Below are 26,303 nucleotides of genomic sequence, written 5' to 3' on the forward strand. Positions count from 1 at the left end.
TACGTCGTTTGGTGCATATCTCATGAGTGTGCTCCTAACAGCATCCTATTAATTGGAGTCGAAAAGCCAAAATTTCATGCGTGAATTTTCTTACAAAACATATTTTTTGCGTTTAAAATTTACAACTGTCATTCAATTTCCTTTGAAACCCGCGTGAATTTAGTTTTTTTTACGCGACGGTTCTAATGAAGCCTTCCGCGATCGAATTCATCTACTAAAACCGCGGTATAGATACCTTGAAAATCGGAAAATCAGCAAAAATATATTTTGACAAATCCGCGTACTAAACTGCGATTTTCTTTAAAATTTTTTACATAAATGGAATCCTTTACTCGCGATTATAATATTTGCGAAAACACGTGTCATAAAAAAGCAGTGATACGCGAGTAATATGGGTATTTCGCCAAAAATTTAATGTGGAGGCACATCCGCGGTTTTTGAAGAATCTATTTGAAATAGGTGTATATTGACGTATTTTTGATGGGCGCTGATGAAACCGGATGCGCATCAAAATCGTATGCACATTGCGCGACTTTTACCAACTTTAAGGTTTTTTGCAGTGCAGGATGTAACTGGCAGCACACAATGGCCGCTGAGTGAAACATCGAAACATGCATAAATATTGAAAGAGATTGATTCGCTTTATCCAAAATCGGATGCGCATCAACCGACTTTAACTAATTCGCGAATTACAGGCTTTTTAATTTTCATATCTTTTAAATGTTAGTAATTTCAATATCACTCTTAATTTCCTATCCTTATAAGTTATCACAGTAAGCAGTTAAGCTTTCACGATGGTAAACCATATATTTTGATAAAGTTTTAGCAGAATACTTTAATTTATGTATTAGATTTTAGCGAAATATTTGGATAACTCTCAAATATTTTTTTCTAATTTTTCGAAACAAACCAAAAAATATATTTGTAACAATATTTTCCAACAATGAGTTGTTTCTCTTTTGTTGTTGTTATAATATGCAATTTATAAAGCCAATGTTTATAATTTTGGTTTCACATTTTTTTACGCGTTGTCTAGTTTCTGTACGTATTTTTAATTTAGTTTTTAGAGGTTTATACGGACTCTGAGTTAGTATAATTTAAATTTATTACCAGGTTTTTTTAATTTTTTTGATTTTCCGCGAAAATAAAAACACATTTTGGAAATTTTGGTGCATCTACGGATGGATATCAAATGCTGTTACTGATATATGCTTACATTTTCTCAATGCAAAAAATAAGAAATTTTAAAATTTTTTTTCTTTATAAGAGGATAAAAACCGCTATAACTTTTGCGCGCATCGGCCAATTTCGTGAACGCGAGCAGATTTGAAACCAGATTTTTTTCCTTTAACTCTATACCAAAAATCGTAGATGTGCTCGCGAAAAATTTTTTTAATTTTTTTCAAATGGAATTGCAAAGGAATTTTGTTATTTGCCATATACACTTTCATACGGGCAAAATGGGCCTCATCGAAATAATGGTTTTAGACCCCAAGTATGTTTGGACGAAATGTGTTTCAGACAATTTGGAGTTGATTTAGCAATGTCCGTCAGTCTGTCTGGCTGGCTGGTGCGCACGATAACTCTCGAACGGATGAACCGATTCGGTTCAAATTTTGGCTTTCGTAATATTTCGTCCAAACTTAGTTTAAGTTTGAAGATGAGCTATATCGGTCCACTCCCTCCGGTACCTCCCCCACAAAAGTTCTAAAATGTTCGGAAAATTTGTGGGCATACTTTGCACATCGTGAAATTTCTACCAGATGAAGTAGATGAGGTTCCAATATGGACTTAATCGGCCTACTCATTCGGGTACCTCCCACACAAAATTTCGGATATGTTCAGTTTAGGACCTGCTCTAGAATCGCTTTGATTTGCAACAACTTGTATTTACTTCCCTCCATACGACGGTACAAGTTTCATCAAGGGCAAGTCCATACTTCCTGAGAAAATGTCGATTCGGTCCAAAATTTGGCCATCGTAATATTTTATCAAAACATAGTTTAAGTTCGAAGATGGGCTATATCGGTCCACTCCTTTAGGTACCTCCCCCACAAAACTTCAAACATTTTCGGAAAAATGTTGCGCACGATAACTCTTGAAGAGAGTGACCGATGTAATCTATACTTTGAACATCCTAATATATCTACAAGATATAGATCACGTTCGAATATGGACTATATTTCTCTACTCCTTCTGGTACCTCTCACACAAAATTTCGGATAAGTTCACTTTAAGACCTGCTCTCGAATCACTTTGATTTTTGTCCATTACGACGGTAAAAGTTTTTTCCGGGGCAAGTCCATATTTCTTGAGAAAACAACCCGAAAGTTGTAAAAACCCCTATGGCACCATATGTGGCGGTCGGAGAGCACGATAACTCTCGAACTACTCAACCGATTTGGTCCAACGTTTGGTCTTCGTAATATTATAGCCAAACTTAGTCTCATGGAGCAATACCGGACCACAACTTCAGGTACTTCTCCTCCAATAAAATGTCACTAAAATGCTAGGACGATATCACTTGAATTGGTCAACCAATTTGGTCCAAACTTTGGTTCTCCTAATATTTTATCAAAATTTAGTTTAACTTCTAAAATGGCCCATATCGGTCCTCCCTAAGGGATTTGCCCTACAAAAGTTCAACATTTGTATCTTAGTGCAGTTAATTCCTAATCCACATTTACCTTACCTTAAATACATTCGATCTGTCCGGAGGTGAAAGTTTCGCTTCACATTGGCTGAGGGTATATATCTGACTGACACTTTTTTACTTGTTATTATAAACATACAATAATTATTTATATCTTTCTTTGAATATCAAAATAACTCCGCTTATTGGAAAACTCAGCATAACTCGCTCAAAACTTTGTATTAAGTCGTCATAAACTCTAAAAAATTATGAAACCATTTTTAATATCTTAAAATATATTTCATACTTTCATTCACAATTTGCATTTGTATTTTGAAGGCTACTAAGAAGTTTAACAAACATGAACAACAATCAGTTTTAATGGTGATAACTGTAGGTGGGGGTTTCGTAGCTAGCATAATGAGTAGGGGCAGCATAATGAGCAACAGGAGCTACAGTCTTAACAACAGCGGCAGGGGCAGTATAGTGGGTAATTGGAGCAACGGTTTTAACAACAGCAGGAGTAGCATAGTGAGCTACGGGAGCAATAGTTTTCACAACAGTAGCGGGGGCAGCATAATGGGCCACTGGGGCAACATGCTTAACAACAGTAGTTGGAACAGCATAATGTGGAACGACGGGTGCAACAGTCTTAACCACAGCATGACCCAAAGGTTCACGTTGAACAACAGCATTGAAACCATTAACATCATCGGCAGTATATTGAACAGTGCGTTTATAACCATCAGCATCAATCAAAGAGTATTCACCACGTACAGCATCACCATCACGTTCTTCAGTTTGGCTCTTGGAATCACCGGTGGTTTTATCATCAACACCATAGCTGAATTTGTATTGTGGATGAGGATCAAATTCTTCAGATTTTACAACAACTTTATGGGCAACAGGAGCTGTGTGAACAGCTACTGGAACTGATGTATGGTGGTAATCAGTAGGGATATATCCAGCACTGGCTACAGCCAAGAGGGCGAAGGCGAAAACAAACTGAAAAAATATAATGGAAAATACAATTATGAATTAATGATAGATTAAAATAAATTTCTACGCAAACTTACCTTTAAGGCCATGTTGCTTCTGTTTTGTCAAAGTTGCCGTTTCTTTGCGGATTGAAATTCGGAATAAGAATGATAACAATTTGGATTTGTTGGCCAACTTTTATACTCACATTTGTTGGTAATTGATTTATTATTGATCAACATTAAATATCATTTCTTTCACTTTTTATGAAATATTTGCATTTTTGTTTGCGGTTTGGTATTGATATTCTTTCCATTTGTGTGACGAATTGGATAACATATACAACAGTTAATCTCAATAACGCATTCACTCTTATGCAATGTGAATACGTCACAGTATATACGGTTGGACATGTTCACTTAAGTGGGAGAATAAGTGTTGATATTTAGCCACTTTTTATATTGAATTAAATTTCTGACAATCTAAAACATCACCAGTCGTAAAATAATCTTCGAGCTGTAAGCGAAAATTTCTCCGATTGTTGCCCCTCTTCAAAATTTATTTCAGATTGAAAGAGTTATTACGATGTGCATCCCAGCCATTTTAGTTGGTCACCGTATGACCATCGTTTTTGGTCCATTATACCAGAAATCGTAAACATGCCCCCGAAACTCATTATATCGCTGTAAACAGGACCACAAGAATTACCTATGTTAAAAAACATCGAACATCCCTTACATAGCACTTAAGTAAAACTGGCTGTGTTACTGTACAGCTTACGACAGTCTTGAAGTAAAGCCTTAAGGATGGTTTCTACTAGCGATAAACGTTTAATCAATTTGTATAATCTAAGGGGTGACGCCCACCTGTAAAGCCCAAAACGTCATTTTTCATATTTTTTCCCAGAAATCTACCAAAGTTTTTTGATAGATTTTTTTCATTTGAAATAGCGCATCTTAATCTAATGTCTAATTTTTAATTTATTTTGTTAAGACTTTGTCTTATCGGGCTTTGATGTCTATTTTTTTTATTGAAAAATAGCATTTGGTTTTGTGGCAAATGACCGGCCACGAAATACTTTATTGTAAAAGCGTTGTGCGGTGCCAACTCTAGCTTAAAAACTAATTAATCGATCGCCATATATTTTTGTGGGCTTAGTTAGAACATAAAGATCTAGTTCTTCATCGATCGATTTTTTTAAAATATTAGATTCAACTGAAATGGTGGTTCACTTTTTGGCTGAAAAACTGAGGTTTTCTGGTCATAAAACGGGCAAACAATTGAAAAAATAAAATCGATCGATGGAGAACTAGATTTTGGTGCCGTTGATAACCCCCACAAAATTGTATAAAAATCGGTTCATTGGTTTTCGAGCTAGAGTTGGCACCGGCTTCAAAATGTCATTTAGAGAAAAACATGTTTTTATACCCTCAGCATTTCATAAAATACACTTTCATACGGGAAAAATGTGCCTCATTGTGGGTTTTAGACCTCAAGTATGTTTGGACGAAATCCGTTTCAAACTGGCTGGCTGGAATGCACGAGCGCACGTCGTAATGGTTTGTCCAAATTTAGTTTAAGTTTGATGATGAAACATATAGGTCCACTTCTTCAGTTACCTCCCACACAAAAGTTCGAAAATGTTCACGATAACTCTTGAAGGAAGTAACCGATTTGATCCATACTTTTACATCGTGAAATTTTTGTCATACATTGATGAGGTTACAATATGGATTCTATCGATCCACTCCTTCGGGTACCTCCCACACAAAACTTTGGAAAAGTTCAGTTTGGGGCCATCTCTCGAATCGCTCTGATTTTTGTTTTCGCAACTTGTATTCACTGCCCTCCATACGACGGTACAAGTTTCATTAGGGACAAGTCCATACTTCCTGAGAAAATAGCCTGAAATTGCAAAAAAACCCCTATCACACCATGTGTGGTGGTTGCAGCGCAAGATAACTCTAGAACGGTCCAAAATTTGGTCTTAGTAATATTTTGTCCAAACATAGTTTAAGTTTGAAGGTAAGCCATATCGGTCCGCTCCTTCAGGTACCTCCACCACAAAAGTTCAAAAATGTTCGGAAAATTTGTTCATAAAGTAATACTTGAAGGGAGTGGCCGAATTTATCCATACTTTACTTGCATTCGCTGCCTAAATTACGATGGTAAACGTTTTTTTAGGGGAAAGTCCATACTTCTTGAGCAAACATCCCGAAAGTGGCTGGAAATCCACTTCCATAATGGTCAATGTAGATCCATTCATTTTAGTATCTCCTCCGCAAAACTTTTGATCTCTAATCCTAATGAACATTTTTGTCGGTTCAAATTCCCAAACTTTTTTAAAACCCCTAAATACATACGTTTTTTGGGAAAAAATTGTTTCAATATATACAGGCTGAGGGTATATCTCTGTCGGCAAAGCCGACTGATACTTTTTTACTTGTTTATTGTATATTTTTAAACTCTCCACCGTAGCATGGCGGGTATATTTGTTTATTTTTCCATTTGTAACGCACTGAATTAATCTTTTGCGACCCTATAAAGTATATCTATTCTTCATCAGGGTAAAATTCTGAGTCGATCTTTGCATGTCCGTCCGTACGTCTGTCTGTGGCAATCACTCTTGCATCTAGCGCAAAAATGGAGATAGGGCGCTGAAATTGTGGGAAGATGTGTCGTTTCTTTGCAAATAGGTAAAGTTCGACAACGGGCTATATAGGTGCACGTTTTGGTATAGTCCCCATATTATGGTACCCCGATTTCCGGTATTTTGTCGTTTTTAGCGACATTTTCAGACCGAATTACCTATAATTTGACAATTAGGGTTCCTAAGTTTCAAGAAACTTATATAATAAAACTTGTGGACATAGGTCCATATTTTCGAATAGACCCCATATAACGGCACGCCCGATTTCAGGTATTTTGACGTTTTTGGACACATTTTTAGACCGAATTGGCTATAATTTGAAATTTAGGGTTCCTAGTGAACACAAAACTTATATTCCAAAAGTTATAGACATTGGTCCATGTTTTGATATATCCCCCATATAACGGTACCTCCCGATTTTCGGTGTTTTGAGTACTTTAGGTACAATTTTTAACCGAAATGAAGGTAAGTTGACATTTGAAGTTAGCAGTGGTCAAGAAAGTTCTTCACTAAAAATCGTCAACATAGGTTCAGGTTTTGATATAGCCCTCATATAACGGTACCTCCCGATTTTCGATATTTTGAGGATTTTAGCTAAAATATTTAAGCGAACTAGCTGTAACATGACATTTGAAGTTCTCACCTGTCAAGTAAGATATCCACCAAAAATCGTCGACGTAGGTCCATGTTTTGGTATAGCACCCATATAACAGTACCTTCCGATTTTTAGTAACCCGAAATGCCTGTAATTTGACATTTGAATTTCCCAGTGGTCACGAAACTTCCTCACTAAATATAGATCCATGTTTTGGTATAGCCCCCATATAACGGTACCTCCCGATTTTCGGTATTTTATGGGTTTTAGCTACACTGTTTGACGGAAAAACCCGGTTCCCTGCAGTTACAGAACTGTTCTATTTTCAAGATAGATTGATATAACATTTGGGGTATTCGTGGTTGAAAAAGTGTTGCACCTAAAATAGCGGACAGGAAAGGAAACTACATAATAATTCCATTTTAATAAAGAAAATTTTATGGTGGAGGGAATAAAAAGTTCGGCCCAGACGATTGTTTATGGTATTTAAATTGTTTATTTTTATTTTTTAGTACATTTTTGACCTGTGAAACCCCATAACCAAATTACAGCCAACTTACGCCGCAAATTTTCATAAAACTTAAAAATACCTGAAATCGGATGGTATTGTTATATGGAGGCTTAACCAAAATCAGAAGATTTCCGACTGCTGTAAATGCCAAATTACAGTCAATTTGAGCAGAAAAAGTAGATAAAAATTTTAAAATACCTGAAATCGGGTGGTTACTTGGGGCTATATAACAACCAAGATCTGTGCCCACAATTTTTGGTGGAGAAGTTTCCGGGCCATTGGGAACTGCAAATGCCAAGTTACAGCCAATTAGGGCTAAAATGTAGAAAAAACATCAAAATACCTGAAATCGGGTGGTCATTGCCATCCGAATCTGAAAGGTGTGCACAATTTTAGTTCGATTGTTATGTCTGTTGATCGTTGCCGTTATACGAATACCATTACAATATAAGCTACACCATCATCATAGATGAATAGTCCATCAGAAATTAGGGGCAGTGGTTCAAATCCATATTGGCTATTGGGACCCATAGTTCGTCAAACACAGTAGATGAATGCATTCCCTCTAAAACCTGATACCCTAATTCTGGTTGCCCTATCTGGCAACTGATAATAAATATTCTGTGCCTCAATATGCTTCAATCATATAACGCTCAATTGTATATTTTGTATAATCTTGAAGTTCATCAAGGTTCTATCATAGGCCACTTATTCGTTGTGTTCTGTCCGAGCAGATAATGGAAATTTATTCATACAATTAGAGTTTCTGGTCGGGAATTCCCGACCCGGGATTTCCCGGGAATTCTCGATTTTTTTCGGACGGGATTTCCCGGGAAATTTTTTTGTAATTCCCGGGAATACGGGTATTTGTATTTTTCATACATAAGTCTTATATTATTTAATGTTGAAAATATAGTGGAATAGCGATTATTCATGCCCTGATAATTCGTAATTCCCGATCATTTGTAACAAAAATACATACATTTTGGTCCTCTCAATAATTATTGTTTTTTCTGGAAGTCGAAGTCTGTATAAACTCACTTAAATCTGAACTTTTTGGTGCCTTTTCCTTGGTGTTCTAATCCATATTTTTATTAATGGCATTCTTGAAGTATATTAATTTGCTAAGATATAAACTCTGTGATCGATTCGAATTGCTGTTTTCTCCAAAATTATTTTAAAACCAATATAATGTGTAAGTGGCAAACCGTGAATATTAGGAATGGAGGACAGTAATAACTATAGTATGTTTATATATCTATATCTTTGATGCAACCGTGGTGCAATTGTGAAGCTTTGTACACAAAAGGTCAAACTTGCAAACTTCTATGATCGACACGATCTTCGAACCATAAAAAGAAGTTCCATATCATTGGCTTAAAAAATAGAGTCGCACAGCAATCTTTGATATGAAGGAAGCCTTTGCTAGGATGGTCGTGGAAAACATCAATTTATATAATCTCCGCAAATTAGTCAGGAAGAATTGGTTGACTTGACCAGCTGCCATATAAGATGTATTGGTACTTTCAAGATTTTTGAGCAACGTCGTTAATATTGTTCCAAAGAGATAACTAATGATACAACTATAAATATAAGGAGTATTTATTTCCTTTATGTTTGCTCTTTATCTCATCTATGCCCCACGAACTCGATTTCTCATAGTCCCGGGAATTCCCGGGTTCCCGGGAATGAGAAATTTTTATTCCCGATTTCCCGGGAATGGAAAAAAGTCGGGAATTCCCAAACTATACATACAATGAACGTGGGTGCGAGGGTATTCTTTGCCATACCATAAATGTGTCACCCAACTGATGTTTCCTTTCACCGCTCCTAAATGGTAAATAAATTTGCCTTGGAAGTAGTTAAAGACAATGTGTGGGTGCCAACGTGATGCAATGATATGCAATCCCCCCTTGTAAACTGAATTCCCCGGTTCGATTCCTACATCAAATTATCATCGGTGGGAAAAATACCTCTCAGAGTAATGTTGGAGACATTTCCTCAGTATTTCAGCAAATGTAAAACTTCTCGACAAGTGGAGTCTTAAGCCACCCCATTCGAACTTGGCGATAAAAAGTACGTCCCATATCATTGGGCTAATGCTAATGAAAGAAGTCTCCCTTGTTCCTTCTGGGATATTTGTGGAACAAATATTATTATTAAAGCAATGTGTTAGGCCTAGCAATGTAATTTAACCTTTAAATAAATATGCAGTCTTGAGATTGTTTAGTATAATGTGTACTTTTTCTTAAAATGTTGGTGAATGTAAAATATTGCAATTATACAAATAAAGTTACATGTTTCATTGATCACATAAATATTGTCCAATGTACATTGCGGCTTATAAACAAAAGACAATACAAATTATATTGATCCATAATAAATCAATTACCACGTAACATGAGTATAAAAGTTGGCCAAGAAATGCAAATTGTTATCATTCGCCTTCTACCTTTCAATCCCTAAAGAGACGGCACAACATTGACATAACAGTAGCAACATGGCTTTCAAGGTAAGTAGGTATGGAAATGTTTTATAATCTGTCATTAATCCAATATTGTATGTTTCATTATATCACGCAGTTTGTTTTCGCTTTCGCCTTAATTGCTGTAGCCAGTGCTGGTTATATCCCTACAGATTACCATACATCAGTTCCAGTAGCTGTTCACACAGCTCCTGTTGCTCATAAAGTTGTTGTCAAATCCGAAGAATTCGATCCTCATCCTCAATACCAATTCAACTATGGTGTTGATGATAAAACCACCGGTGATTCTAAGAGCCAAACTGAAGAACGTGATGGTGATGCTGTTCATGGTGAATACTCGCTGATTGATGCTGATGGTTATAAACGTACTGTTCAATATACTGCCGATGATGCCAATGGTTTTAATGCTGTTGTCCAACGTGAACCCTTGGGTCATGCTGTGGTTAAGGCTGTTGCTCCCGTCGTTGCTCATTATGCTGCTCCAGCTACCGTTGTTAAGCATGTTGCTCCTGTGGCCCATTATGCTGCCCCCGCTACTTTTGTTAAACATGTTGCTCCCGTAGCTCACTATGCTGCCCCAGTTGCCCACTACACTGCCCCCGCTGCTGTTGTTAAAACCGTCGCTCCTGTGGCTCATTATGCTGCTCCAACTCATTATGCTTCCTATGAAACTCCTGCCTATAGCTATCACCATTAAAAATCATTGTTGTTATTGTTTGTCAAAAGTCGTCATTTGTGAAGAACATAAATAATTTCATCATTGCATTGTAAATGTTCACATTGTTAAAAGTATGAAATATAATTTAATATACATATATATTAAAAATTGTATTATTTCTTTCAACTAAGTCATAACGAAATCTCTATCGGAAGGAAATACAAATACAAAAATTCATGTTTCTGAACTTTGATGATGTATGTCTCTGAAGCGTTGAGACTCACGAAAGGAAAATGCTTTCCATACATGAAGCGTTTGAAAGAAAATTCTTGCTCGGGATCAATCTGGGATGAGGAAGTGAAGAATAGTTCCGTATGAAACAAGTACCGACATGCGGACACCCTAACATCGTCATGGGCTAACTTATAAAAAACATTTGTCTCAAAGGCTGAACTATAAAAAGATTTCCAACCCTTACGATCTTTTCAAATTTTTAACATAACTGTGTTTTCAGTTTCTAACACACACCGCTAGTCAAACAAAGTTTTCAGACGAACTTGTTTGTTATAAATCATAGACATATTTAGGTTGTGAGTCGTAATCCAGTTGTCCAACCCCATCTTGGAACAGTTTGTATATATGTTGAGCATTCCTGACCGGTTGTTATACATTAACAAGTAAGAACGGCTTTAATTTCGGCCGGGAGGTACGGAAATTCGGGAGGTACCGATCTATAGGGGCTATATCAAAACGTCGATATATACCGACAAATTTCTGGCGTAAAGTTTTTAGACTCAAAGAAGACTAAATACCAAATATACGACATTTCAGTAGGATAATGTGGTTAAAACCTAAAAATACCATAAATCACGAGGTACGCTTCTATGTGGGATATAGGAAGACGTGGACCTATACTGATAATTCTTTTCTGGAACATTTTATAACCCCATGAAAGACTAAATAACAAATTTCAGTCATTCCGGTGGAATATTAACGTCACATCCTTCACAATTATGAAAATCGGGAGGTACCGTTCTATGGGGGCTATATCGAAACGTGGACCTATACCGACGAAATTCAGTCGGAAAGGGTTTTACTTCCAACGTAGAGTAAATACCAAATCTCAGCCATTTCTGTTTGTTGCTCAAAAAAGGAAAATCGGGAGGTACCGTTCTATGTGGGCTATATGAAGGCGTGGACCTATACCGACAAATTTCATATGGAAAATTTTATAACTGAAATGAGGACTAAATTCCAAATTTCAGTACTTTTTCACAGAAATTTGTTGGTACAGGCACACGCCTTAATACAGCCCCCATAGAACTGTATCACTCGCTTTTCGGTATTTTGAAGGTTTTAGCTTCGTTATCAAACCGAAATGGCTGAAATTTGGTAGGTAGCCTTCGTTGGGAATATAAAATTTTCCAGCAGAATTTTGTTGGTATGGGTCCACGCCTTCATATAGCCCCAAAAAACGGTACCTCCCGATTTCCGGTATTCTGAAGGTTGTAGCCTCAATATTTCTCCGATATTGCTGAAATTTGGTATTTAGTCCTCATTTCAGTTATAAAACTTTCCACATTAAATTTTTCGGTATAGGTCTACGCCTTCATATATTGCCCACATAGAACGGTACCACCCGATTTTCTTATTTTGAGGGTTGTGGCCACAACAACAAACAGAAATGGCTGAGTTTTGGTATTTACTCTACGTTGGAAGTAAAACCCTTTCCGACTGAATTTCGTCGGTATAGGTCCACGTTTGAACGGTACATAGAACGGTACCACCCGATTTTCTTATTTTGAGGGTTGTGGCCACAACAACAAACAGAAATGGCTGAGTTTTGGTATTTACTCTACGTTGGAAGTAAAACCCTTTCCGACTGAATTTCGTCGGTATAGGTCCACGTTTGGATATAGCCCCCATAGAACGGTACCTCCCGATTTTCATAATTGTGAAGGATGTGACGTTAATATCCCACCGAAATGACTGAAATTTGTTATTTAGTCTTTCACGGGGTTATAAAATATTCCAGAAAAGAATTATCAGTATAGGTCCACGTCTTCCTATATCCCCCATAGAAGCGTACATCGTGATTTACGGTATTTTCTACGTTTTAATCACATTATCCTACTGAAATGTCGTATATTTGGTATTTAGTCTTCTTTGAGTCTAAAAACTTTACGCCAGAAATATGTCGGTATAGATCGACGTTTTGATATAGCCCCCATAGAACGGTACCTCCCGAATTTCCGTATTTTGAAGGTTAGCGATATTGTTTTACCGAAATTGCTGAAATTTTGTTTTAAGTCTTTTTCATAAACGAAAGGAAACTTATTGTTCCATTTTACTTTAATACCACTCCTGGTAGAGGGCAAGTTCTGCCCGGCCGAACTTAAAGCCATTCTTACTTGTTAATGTATAACAACCGGCCAGGAATGCTCAACATATATACAGATTGTTCCATGATGGGGATTGGACAATTGGATTACGACTCACAACCTAAATATGTCTATGATTTATAACAAACAAGTTCGTCTGAAGACTTTGTTTGACTAGCGGTGTGTGTTAGAAACTGAAAACACAGTTCTGTTAAAAATTTGAAAAGATCGTAAGGGTTGGAAATCTTTTTTAAGTTCAGCCTTTGAGACAAATGTTTTTTATAAGTTAACCCATGACGATGTTATGGTGTTCGGATGTCAGTACTTTTTTCATACGAAACTATTCTTCACTTCCTCATCCCAGATTGATCCCGAGCAAGAATTTTCTTTCAAACGCTTTATGTATGGAAAGCATTTTTCTTTCGTGAGTCTCAACGCTTCGGATACATACATCAGCAAAGTTCAGAAACATTCATTTTTGTATTTGTATTTCCTTCCGATAGAGATTTCGTTATGACTTAATTGAAAAAAAGAATATACAATTTTTAATATACATATTAAATTATATTTCATACTTTTAACAATGTGAACATTTACAATGCAATGATGAAATGATTTATGTTCTTCACAAATGACGACTTTTGACAAACAATAACAACAATGATTTTTAATGGTGATAGCTATAGGCAGGAGTTTCATAGGAAGTATAATGAGTTGGAGCAGCATAATGAGCTACAGGAGCGACGGTTTTAACAACAGCAGCGGGGGCAGTGTAGTGGGCAACTGGGGCAGCATAGTGAGCTACGGCAGCAACATGTTTAACAAAAGTAGCGGGAGCAGCATAATGGGCAACAGGAGCAACATGTTTAACAACGGTAGCTGGAGCAGCATAATGAGCAACGACGGGAGCAACAGTCTTAACCACAGCATGACCCAAAGGTTCACGTTGGACAACAGCATTGAAACCATTGGCATCATCGGCAGTATATTGAACAGTACGTTTATAACCATCAGCATCAATCAGAGAGTATTCACCATGAACGGCATCACCATCACGTTCTTCAGTTTGGCTCTTAGAATCACCGGTGGTTTTATCATCAACACCATAGTTGAATTTGTATTGAGGATGAGGATCGAATTCTTCGGATTTGACAACAACTTTATGAGCAACAGGAGCTGTGTGAACAGCCACTGGAACTGATGTAGGGTAATCAGTAGGGATAGAACCAGAACTGGCTACAGCAATGAAGGCGAAAGCGTAAACAAACTGCGAGATACATATAATGAAACATTCAATATTGGATTAATGATAGATTATAATGAATTTCCGTGCAAACTTACCTTGAAAGCCATGTTGCTACTGTTATGTCAATGTCGTTGCCGTTTCTTTAGGGATTGAAAGGTAGAAAGCGAATGATAACAATTTGCATTTTTTGAACAACTTTTATACTCTTTTATGGGTAATTGATTTATTATGGATCAAAATAATTTGCATTGTCTTTTGTTTATTAGCCGCAGTGTATGACATTGTTGATCAATATTTATGTGATCAATACAATTGCACAATTTCAACATTTTTAAATTTTAAGATGAAGTACACACTACAGGGAATTTTCTCAAGATTGCATATTTATAGATATTTGCTTAAATGTTTCGTTTGTTCAATTTCAATTGAAGACATGGTAAAAAAATTCAAAAAGCTTTGTTAAAATTTAAGGGAAACATATTGTTTGTAGAATTTCGAAATGTATATGTTTGAAATAGACATACAAGAAATAAATACAAAGTCGGTTCATCCATATGAACAAAGGGTTAAACTAGAACTTGTCCTTTTAACGATGTGCCTCATCAAAAAAAATTATTTTAAGTCCCAAGCATGTTTGGGCGAAATTCTTTTCAGACAATTATGACCATTCTTTGACTTGGACCATTCTTTGCACATCATAATATATCTATCAGGCATAGATCAGGTTCGATATTGAACTATATCGGTCCACTCCACACAAAATGTCTCCAAGCACCTATTACAACCCAGCAAAATGTTCGATGCCAAAGATGACATTCAATCATGGGTGCAAGTGATCTAGCATGTCATCTTTTTAGCATCTTCATCGATGAATTTTATATGAGCGTGGACCCCAAAAGATGACGTTCTTTTCTGGATCCTAAGCATGTCATTTTAACCAATGCGTTGACATGTTCAAACGTTGGTTCATACTTTATATCTTGTAATACATACATATTTCTTCGAATTTTAGATAAAGTTCGAAAATAGTGCTTTTTAGTCCAATTTTTCCGGTACCTCTCCCACAAAAATTCTACATTATTCGCAAAAATGGTACACACGATAACTCTGGAACATATCGTAATATTTTGTGCAAACCTTGTTTAAGTTCGAAAATGTGTCATATCCGTCCGCCCTTAGGATACCTCCCTGAAAAAAGTTCAACATTTCTGTATGAGTGCAGTTCAAGGTCTGTTCTAGAATCCTTTGGAAATTATTACCGAAGCTGCTCTTTCTTGTCCTACTTACAGCGTTATTATGTTTTTTCTTTGTCTGGACAAATCCAATGGTCAAAAATCTCTAAACTGAAATGACTGGTGGAATGACTCTCAAAGTAAGATCGTCTTCCAAAATGGACAGTGTGGTCCATTCCTTCAGGTCGGAAATTCCATACTTCAAAAATGAAAAAGAGCCACAAAATTTAGAAAAACCCCTGAATGCATTTTTGGGGAAATATTTTGGATTTGTAGCAGGTATTCTATCTCTCCATAGAGGAAAGTTTCAATTCAATTTCTCAATAATTGTCTTAAATTCTGAGAATCATAAAAATGTGCTAAGCACTTTTCTCGAAGATATAATTATTAAACAAACAAATAATTAAATTTGTTCAAATTGGTTGGTGCATGTCCTTTTCCAATATTTGAATGGAATAAAGGATTTTAACCTTTGAACTTCTCTACAAAAAATTATGGATATCGAAAACTTTCCATTTTATTTTGGAAAAGTTGACTGACAGTTTTTATCCTAAATGAGCTCAGGACAGTTTGTCATACGACCATGTGTTGTATTGTTTACAGTGACTTGAAAATGGCTCTTGCCGATTTGTGCAAAGAAATTGTGCTTCAGACGAATCTTGCATCTATGCTTAGCAGCCCGATTCAAAACAGGATTCGACCCTTTGGGTCTTCGAAAGCGAGTCAAATCCAACGAAACTTGTTTATGTACCCAGCAAAAATCCTCATCACAAACCTCTTTCCCACCCATAATTTTAACAAGGGAATGTCGCGCGAAATATCTGGTTATTTTAAGTGACCTGTGACCGGAATACTACAAATGAAATATCGTTGAAATTTACTACCCCTAATATCGAAGGGGATGGAATATACCAAGCATCGGCCCTGACCAGCTTTAACATGGCAAAGGCCAGGACTAATTTTGGTCCCTCTTTTACCTTAAGTGGACACGCACTTCCCCGTGGTCTCACTCGGGTACCTTTCTCTAACATTCGTTAAAAGTAGTGAACTAACTTTAGTCGGGTGTTCGTCCATAAGAACCTTAAAAACGCTAGTAACCCATCCCTCTAAAAAGCAACATACCATGAAAAGATAAAAGGAAAAGAAAAACCAACCCTTCAAAAGATGGCGACCCCGCAAATTAATCTGCACATGGAATGTTCGAACAATTTATAAAGAAGGTGCAGTCTACGCAATGGCAGATGTACTTGAAAAATACAAGGCCGATATTAATGGCACACAGGTAATACGACCCAGCAAAATTTGACGGAAGGGGTTCTTTGCGATGACGTGATTTCATGTCATCTTTTGCATTGGTTCAAAGGAAGTCGTGAAAGATCCGATCTTTTCATTGGGATTTGAACCAATGCAAAGGAAGTCGTGAAAGATCCGATCTTTTCATAAGCATTTGTACCCATTCCATCGATCCAATGGAGATGATGTTTGTGTTTTTATTTACACACCTGTTTATTTTCATTTTGGTATGTTCGAGTACTGCAAAAATCTACTAATTTTTACTATTTTTTCCGATAACAAAGGAAAAATTGTTATCGTAGTAAAAATAAGTAGATTCTTGCAGTTTCTGGAACAGACCAAAGTTGTTAGAACTGTCGTCGTGATGTTGTCTTACATTTCCTGCATATCAAACAACTAAAACTTCTAAACAATTGGTATTATATGAAGTCCCAACCATCGAGCTAAAAATAGAATCGGACTGCACACATTGCTATTTTAAAAGTTCCCTTGTCTGTTCTAAATCTGACATAGAATGAAATCAATCAAATCTCGCTTCTTGGAATTTGAAAAAAAAGTCCGAAACGAATAGGAACAAGAATCTGAAAATAATGAATAAACTACTTTTGGAAACAAACAATTAAAAATAAATTAATTAAGCATAAATGGTATTTTCCATAAAAAGTCTCTCCTCCCCGTTCGTTACATTTTGTTCTTAGAGATCCCTAAAGCAAGCCGGGTTGTAGATCCCTACATATTTTCGTCACTAAACAAAAGAGTATAAATTACCAAAATGTTGTTATAAAATAACAAAATTATAAAATAAAAGTAATTTACGAAATAAAAATACTTAAAGGAGTGCATTTGGAGTCCATGTTGAAATCTGAACTGGTGATGGGAAGATAATTGAAAAAACCTTTTGTAAGATGAAAGAATATCAGTTGTGGAGAACGGAGGAAGTAATCTTTTGCGTTGCAGCGGTGGTGATTACATTGCAATTTTGGATGTAAACTTTTGAAAAACTAAACTGATAAATTAATTGTAGCTATTTCATGAATTCGTTTGAATTAATAAAGAGTTTTGTTTTTCATGAAAACCATATTTCAATACAGCATTTCCATTTTCCAAACAAGACATGAAAATTTCATGCCAAGGGGTTGGTGAAAATGACATGCCAAAGCATTGGTTAAAATGACATGTCAAAGCATGGGTGAAAATGACGTGTCAAAGCATTGGTGAAAATGGCATGTCAAATCATTGGTGGAAATGACATGCCAAAGCATTGGTGGAAATGACATGTCAACGCATTGGTTAAAATGACATGCTTAGGATCCAGAAAAGAACGTCATCTTTTGGGGTCCACGCTCATATAAAATTCATCGATGAAGATGCTAAAAAGATGACATGCTAGATCACTTGCACCCATGATTGAATGTCATCTTTGGCATCGAACATTTTGCTGGGGATGGATTGGGAAAGGTGTCACAACAACACCTAAAGGTGAAGGACTGTATTATAGCTGCCATGACATAAAGCATAAGTTTGGCTAATGCCATAGCTCAGTAGTTGGACTTAAGGGGAATATGTTGATCCGGATTTTTAACATATTCAAGAGAGTTTCCCATTCCTATCCTCAAGCCCTGATTCTATTTTTTTACGCACAGAAATGTATCCTCACAAGTGCTAAAAATATGTTTTTTTTATTGTAGCACGGAACCGCAAAAAATGCAAATTAATTTTATCGGATTGAGGATTTTAATAGCTTTCCAATGATATACATATTCAGTTAATCGGTTCATAAAAACCCGGTTAAAATCCGATTTTAATATCCGAATAACCGGTTCCGAAAAATGCATGTACGGATCAGTCTTTAAAAATAATTATATTAATGTGTTCGGCAAAGCTCCTAGAATTCTTTCCATTCAATGACTTAAATGGTATATATTGAAATAAACCGATATAGAGCAAGGTATGGGTAAAAGTGAAAAAGGACCTCTAAAACAAGATTATGTCGATTTCGATAATATCTTCTGGGGGACATTTTTGCAGAAGAGTTCGAAGCTGAAAGATGTCATCTTGTGGTACTTTTATTGCGGCTCTTGAAATAAATGAAGAAAAGGACAGGGAAGGAAACAAGTTAGAAGGTCGAAATGTTATACCAAAATAATCATCATTTGATTTGACTGAAGACTTGTCATCTCAAAAACGACGCAAAACAGTAGCGAGCAAATTTATAACGCTAAGTTAGAGTCACGGAGGGTATAATTAAATTTGTCATTCCGTTTGTAACACATCGAAATATTCGTCGGAGACCCTATAAAGTATATATATTATTGATCAGAATAAAATTCAATGTCGATTTGACCATGTCCGTCTGTCCGTCCGTCCGTCCGTCCGGCAGTCCGTCCGTCTGTCTGTTGAAATCAAGATACAGCTCGCAATTTTAAAGATAGAGAGTCAACATTTGGTACAGAAGTTTTTATTACTTGCAGGATGGTTGGTATTGAAAATGGGATATATCGGTCCACGTATTGATATAGCCCCCATAGAACGGTACCTCCCGATTTTCGGTATTTTTAAGGTTTTAGCTTCATTTTCCTACCAAAATAGCTGAAATTTGGTACGTAGTCTTCTTTAGGGGTATAAAACTTTCCCCCAGAATTTTGTCGGTATCGGTCCACACCTTTATATAGCCCCCATAGAACGGTACCTCCCGATTTTCGGTATTTTTAAGGTTTTAGCTTCATTATCCTACCAAAATGGCTGAAATTTGGTACGCAGTCTTCTTTAGGGGTATAAAACTTTCCCTTAGAATTTTGTTGGTATCGGTCCACACCTTCATATAGCCCCCATAGAACGGTACCTCCCGATTTTCGGTATTTTGAAGGTTTTAGCTTCATTATCCTACCAAAATGGCTGAAATTTGGTACGTAGTCTTCTTTAGGGGTATAAAACTTTCCCTTAGAATTTTGTTGGTATCGGTCCACACCTTCATATAGCCCCCATAGAACGGTACCTCCCGATTTTCGGTATTTTGAAGGTTTTAGCTTCATTATCCTACCAAAATGGCTGAAATTTGGTACGTAGTCTTCTTTAGGGGTATAAAACTTTCCCTTAGCTTTCCTAAAAATGGCTGAAATTTGGTACGTAGTCTTCTTTAGGGGTATAAAACTTTCCCTCAGAATTTTGTCGGTATCGGTCTACACCTTCATATAGTCCCCATAGAACAGTATATATATATAGCCCCCATAGAACAGTACCTCCCGATTTTCGGTATTTTAAAGGTTTTAGCTTCATTATCACACCGAAATGGCTGAAATTTGGTATTTAGACTTCGTTGGGGGTACTCAAACTCCCCTTTAAATTTGTCGGTACAGGTCCACGCCTTCATATAGCCCCCATGGAAAGGTACCTCCCTATTTTTTCATATTTTGAAGGTTGTGTCTTCAATATTCCACCAAAATGGCTGAAATTTGGTATTTAGTCTTCAATGTGATATAAAACTGTTCGTCAGAAATATGTCTGTACAGGTCCACGCATTCATATTGCCCCATTTCTGACTATCATTCGTCGGTATAGGTCCACGTTTCGATATAGCCCCCATAGAACGGTACCTCCCGATTTTCGTAGTACTGAAGATTGTGACGTCAATATCCAACCGAAATGGCTGAAATTCGTTATTTCGTCTTCCAAGAGTTATAAAATATTCCAGAAGAGTATTAGAAGCGTACTTCTTGATTTTCGGTATTTTTTAAGTTTTAGTCACATTCTCCTATCGAAATATAGGAAATTTGGTATTAAGTCTTATTTGAGCCTAATAACTTTCCGTCAGCAATTTGTCGGTATAGATCGACGTTATGAAATAGCCCATATAGAATGGTGCCTCAAATTGTTTTACCGAAATTGCTGAAATTTAGTATTAAGTCTTCTTCATACACGAAAGGAAACTAATTATTCCATTTTACTTCAATACAACTTGTGGTGGAGGGTATAAAAAGTTCGGCCCGGCCGAACTTAACACCCTTTTTTACTTGTTTTGGCTTCTGATTAAATTGCAATCGAAACATATGACATATGCAACAAATATTTCGATAAAAGGTACACAAATGTTTGTATGTCCAAATTTTCTGTTTAAAATTCTTTTCAGACAAGTCAAGGAAATAGAGAAATGTATAACCACAGCCCCAACCTTCAAAATACAGAAAATAGGGAGGTACCGTACTATGGGGGCTATATGAAGACGTGGACCTATACCGACAAATTTCAGGTAAAAAGTTGTATACCTCCAAGGAAGACTTAATACCAAATTTCAGCCACTTTGGACCGATATTGAGGCCACAACCTTCAAAAAACCAGAAATCCGGAGGTACCGTTCTGTGTGGGCTAGGTGAAGTCGTGAACCTATACCGAGAAATTTCAGGTGGAATGTTTTATACTCCTAAGGAAGACTTACTACCAAATTTCAGCCATTTCGGAGGGATATTGAGGCCACAACCTTCAAAATACCAGACATCCGGAGGTACCGTTCTATGGGGCCTATATGAAGACATGAACCTGTACCGAGAAATTTCAGGTGGAAAGTTTTATACCCCCAACGAAGACTAAATACCAAATTTCAGTCATTTCGGTGGGATATTGAGGCTACAACTTTCAAAATACCGAAAATCGGGAGGTACCGTTCTATGGTGGCTATATGAAGACGTGGACCCATGCGAACAAATTTCAAGTGTAAAATTGCATATCCCTAACGAAGACTTAATACCACGTTTCAGCCATTTCGGTGGTATTTTTAGACCACAAATCCTTGTTTATATTTTTGCATATGCTTATTTTATGTAAATACTAGCTGACCCGGTCCGCGTTGCTGGCCAGTTTTTAGTTTTTCGTGTAGACATTTATAACCCATCTACAAATTTATATATCTACACCTCTTCAGATTCAATTCGAATCATTTTAGTTGTAATTCGAGAATTCCATTTTTAATTCGTAACATTTTATTTGTAATTCGAGAATTGCATTTGTAATTCGAAATATTTCAATTGTAATTCGAATTTATCTGTTTGTAATTTGAATTATTATATTTGTAATTCGAATTATTTTACTTGTAAATCGAACTATTTTATTTGTAATCCGATTTATTCCACTTGCTCCTTTTTGTTCCTTTCCTTTTTATAAATGGAATAATTTTATAAATGGAATAATTTGAATTACAAATAGAATAGTCGAATTACAAATGGAATAATTTGAATTACAAATAGAATAATCGAATTACGAATGAAATGTTGCGATTTTTGAACCGAATTGACATAACTATGCATTCTTCTTGAAACTTCATAAAATAAAATTTTAAATCTGGAGATACAATTTCCAGATTTAAAATAGAAAATTCTTTTAATTATACCCTCCACCATAAGATGAAGGGTATAACTAACTTTTTGTTTCTGTTTGTAATACTTCAATTTGTTTGGTCAGAATAAAAATTAGTTAATGTAGCGATGTTCTTCATCTGAAATCAACATACAGCCTGCAATGGGTTGTACCGGTCCACGTTTTGATATAATCCCCATAGTGCTGTACCACCCGATTATCGGTATTGGCCATTAAACGGAATTTGCAATCCCACGGCAGCGGGTTCTTACGTACCGGATTGAACCGAAACCAAAAGTGTTTCGGCCAGCGGCTGCCAACCCAGCATTATATGCTGCTACAACAACAACATTAAGCGGAATTTGGTCTTCCTTGGGGTATAAGCATTCCCATTCTGTGTCCAGTTTTTGATAGAGCACCCGATGTTGGGTATTTTCAAGATTTTGGCCAAATTATTAAACTGAAATGGGTATAATTTGGTTTGTTGGTGTCCGTTGGGGGTCGTAAATACTCCTGCAGAGAATTGTCGCTTCAGGTTCACTTTTTGATAAAGCTCCCATAGAACGGCACATCATGATTTTCTATAGTAAAGAGGTTTTGCCTAATTTTTCCACCGAAATGATTGTTGTTGGTCTCCGTCGGGGTCGTAAACATATCTGCAGAGACTTGTCGGTATAAGTCCACGTTCTGATATAGCTACCATAGAACAGTTTGGAGGTTTCCCACCGTCATGGCTACAATTTGGTATTTAGTCTTCGTTGTGGGTAGAAGACATTCCCACATAGACTATTTGGTACATGTTTAGGTTTTTATATAGACTACATAGAACGGTACCTCCCGATTTTCAGTATATGCAAGGTTTTAGCCGCATTATTCAACCGATAAGGCTATATTTGGTATTTAGTCGCCCTTGGAGGTTTCAGCCACATTATCCAACCGAAATGGCTAAAATCTGGTTTCAATATAACTTGTGTTGAAAAGGTTCAGCGCGGTCGAACTTAATGCCGTTTTTACTTCTTGTTAACAAAGTGCTGATTCACTGAATACGTTATTATTTTAATGTACTAACCATGAAAACATCAGTGATTCATGAAAAATGAATTCAAAATGCTAGTTGAATTTATCGAGACTTTGCTGCATAAAAAACGTGATCTTGATCGAATTATTCCAAGTCAACGTTCATGGCGTATTTGCAGTTAGAATAAAGTTTTCAAAAATTGGACGTAATCGCTGCATTCTGCTTCCAGAACACCCATTAATGGCAGAGGCCACCATTGCTGATGTATTGAATACTAATATGTATAATAATCTCTGAGATTTCGCGATTTGTTAAAACGCCATGTGGGGGAGGTCTTCCACCCACTCCATTTTCGGTATTCTCCCACCTTATGAACCTACACACAAAATTTCATCAAATTCGGTCCAGCCGATTCGGAAGTTTAATTTAGAACATCATGTCAGTCTTAAAGAACTTGACATACATTTAGATAGATTATAAATACACCACATTGTAGGCCCGTCGTTTTAGTGACCAATGCTAATTTTTAGACGTTCTAGTTATTTAACCATCTTTAAAATTAGGTTTAGCCTGATTTCTCAATCGATTTTTTTGGAACTTCGGTCAAGCGACATTTAACATTATCGGGATTGTACTGTATACCAAAATGTGGGGTTGATCGCGCATTCCCACTTATTGAAGCCAGTGTTTATAGCGTTTTTGTAGTCACGCTTACTAAAATTAAGTATATTATCTATAATTATACTATTTGGGCTGACCGCGATATTCCACTTCCGAGATGACCATTCAGAATTAAGATAATTATTACCATAGTATTGCAAGCTATTTTTAAAATATCTTTGATTTCACGTTTTCTTAAAAACATTTTTGGGGAAGGTACCCTGGTCACTCAACTGACCAGTATAAAAAACCTATTCTCAGACCTAAAAACTCCACATACAAAATTTCGTGGAATTCTGTCCAGCCGTTTCGGAGGAGTTTAATTTCGAACATCATGGCAGACTCGAAGAATTTTATATATACAGATGTAAAAATATGCACGATATGCAAAATATGCAAAAAAATCTGGGTCTAATTCATTTTATTTGGTGATAAAACTAGTTTCTGTCTAATCAGATTTTCTCTACGACCATCCTAACCATATATGCATTTGCATAGGATTCCGCTGTCTACTGATCAAGAATATTGTACATTATATGGTATCCGATTAATATATTGTAGGGTTACAAACAGAATGACAAAGTTAAAAATACCCTTCATCTTATGGTAGAGGTAATAAAAATACCTACAAATGACGGTATGTACCTTCCTTTGTGGTTTATATAAAATTTTTTACCTAACCTACAATTTTTTAATACCAAACTCCCTAGGAGTTCATAAATAGATCTTAAATTATTTTTATTTCAAAAGACGCACGGTGGTATTATTTAAAATTCTTTTCCTTAGATACAACAAATGTACAAATTTCGAAAAGAGTTAATGATTTAATTTCACAGTAGATACGATTACTTGAGTTTAAGATGAAAGATCATAAACATATGAGGACGAGAAGTTATTACCATAAATTCATACTGCACAGTTTACTCGAAATATCTCTTTAAATGTTTAAAATCAAAGGTTCAATACCCAAGTGATATTGATCTCTGCAACGTGATCTCAAAGAATAGATATTCGAACTCAAATTATCAAATTTAATCCACGTCTGCGAGTCGAAGTTCCTATTTTAGTATTTTATATAAGGTATTTTATTTTATATAAGGATGTTTTCTGCACAATAAAAAACCAAAAATCCCAAATCACGGCAATATCTACGACCATCAATATAACTAAAATCGTGAATATTATTGACAAAGACATATTTGCCACTATTTGCAAGGAACTATTCTGCTTAATACTATTCTAAAATGCAGAAAAATTAGAACAATTACCTCAATAATTTATAGCAGACTTTTTTTGTTTCCTTCAAATTTTAATTTCGCTAAGTTAGAAATTTCTATAAATTGTAAAAAAATACCCGGCCTCTTCGGTTATAAATTGTCGGGATTCAAGTGTACTTGATACCGACCTTTACCCTTATTTTGAGCATATACGTCGACTGACATCATCATAACATTCTAAAGGCATAAGAGTTTAACCCTTTTTGGAACTACTGAGTTAGTACCATCACTTCCACTTGGGATTTCCCACCTCTCAAACCATGACCTTGAAATAGTTCCACAATGGAATTGGGTCCTAGCCAGAGAATTACCAAATACGTAAAATATCAGTGGGTAATTATGGAATTGATGTTTCATTTTGTCCCACTATAATATTATGCGCTACTTTAGGTACATGAGTTATACCCTTCATGCATATTACCTCGCTATACATAAAGACGTATGTATGTACATTGGTATTCATTAATTGAAAAAAATTACATTCCACACTTTTAATTTCCTCTTGGCTATCCGCAAAACAAAAACTAGCATTATTCTGCTTCGATTTATTTTCGTATAAAAGTTGATCAAAAATTCATAATGATATCATTCACATTTGGTGTTTAGCTCTTTAAAGAACTTCAACAGTATTCACAAAAAATTAATTTACCACAACATGGTTTTTAAGGTAAGTAATGAGTGAGACTGAGATTGACTGGCTGGTTGGTTGGTTGGCTAATTATTGTTTGTCATGTCTTTTAACAAATATTGTCAAACAAATGTTTTAATATTGGATTTTCTGCTTTACAGTTTGTTTTTGCCCTTGCTTTTGTCGCTGTTGCCATTGCTGGTTATGCTCCAGTTGCCTATCACACTGCTCCCGTAGCTGTGGCTCAAAAAGTTGTTGTCAAATCTGAAGAATTCGATCCTCATCCACAATACAAATTCAGTTATGGTGTTGACGATAAATTGACCGGTGATAACAAGAGCCAAAACGAAGAACGTGATGGTGATGCTGTACGTGGTGAATACTCTTTGATCGATGCTGATGGTTACAAACGCACTGTCCACTATACTGCTGATGATGTTAATGGTTTCAACGCTGTTGTTCAACGTGAACCTTTGGGTCATGCTGTTGTTAAGACTGTTGCTCCAGTTGCTCATTACGCTGCCCCAACTGTTGTAAAGACTGTTGCCCCAGTTGCCCACTACAGTGCTCCAGTTGCCCACTATGCTGCCCCAGTTGCTCACTATGCTGCCCCAACCCATTATGCATCTTATAAAACTCCCGCTTATGGATATCATCATTAATTGCCAATGTTGTTGATAAATTATTGAATACTGTTATTTTAAATTTTATTT

The 26,303-nt window shown here is 36.2% G+C and overlaps 3 protein-coding genes across 3 annotated transcripts; 1 reads left to right on the forward strand and 2 right to left on the reverse strand.

Moving 5' to 3' along the window:
* Window positions 1-3,010: 3,010 nt before the first annotated feature.
* LOC141389743 (larval cuticle protein A2B-like) lies at window positions 3,011-3,720 on the reverse strand. The gene is made up of 2 exons (XM_073961752.1): window positions 3,709-3,720; window positions 3,011-3,643 (listed from the first exon to the last, which is right to left on the reverse strand). Exons 1-2 carry the CDS (start codon window positions 3,718-3,720, stop codon window positions 3,011-3,013), a joined length of 645 nt encoding a protein of 214 aa, XP_073817853.1.
* Window positions 3,721-9,866: 6,146 nt separating this feature from the next.
* LOC141388819 (uncharacterized) lies at window positions 9,867-26,252 on the forward strand. The gene is made up of 3 exons (XM_073959237.1): window positions 9,867-9,878; window positions 9,949-10,511; window positions 25,796-26,252. The coding sequence occupies exons 1-3, from the start codon at window positions 9,867-9,869 to the stop codon at window positions 26,250-26,252; spliced, it is 1,032 nt and encodes a 343-aa protein (XP_073815338.1).
* Window positions 13,558-14,243, reverse strand: LOC141388820 (larval cuticle protein A2B-like). Its single transcript, XM_073959239.1, has 2 exons — window positions 14,232-14,243; window positions 13,558-14,157 (listed from the first exon to the last, which is right to left on the reverse strand). Exons 1-2 carry the CDS (start codon window positions 14,241-14,243, stop codon window positions 13,558-13,560), a joined length of 612 nt encoding a protein of 203 aa, XP_073815340.1.
* Window positions 26,253-26,303: the final 51 nt, after the last annotated feature.

This window comes from Musca autumnalis, unplaced genomic scaffold, assembly GCF_047663935.1.
Source record: "Musca autumnalis isolate F117 unplaced genomic scaffold, ASM4766393v1 scaffold_1, whole genome shotgun sequence".
In the NCBI taxonomy this organism is placed as follows: Eukaryota; Metazoa; Arthropoda; class Insecta; order Diptera; family Muscidae; genus Musca; species Musca autumnalis.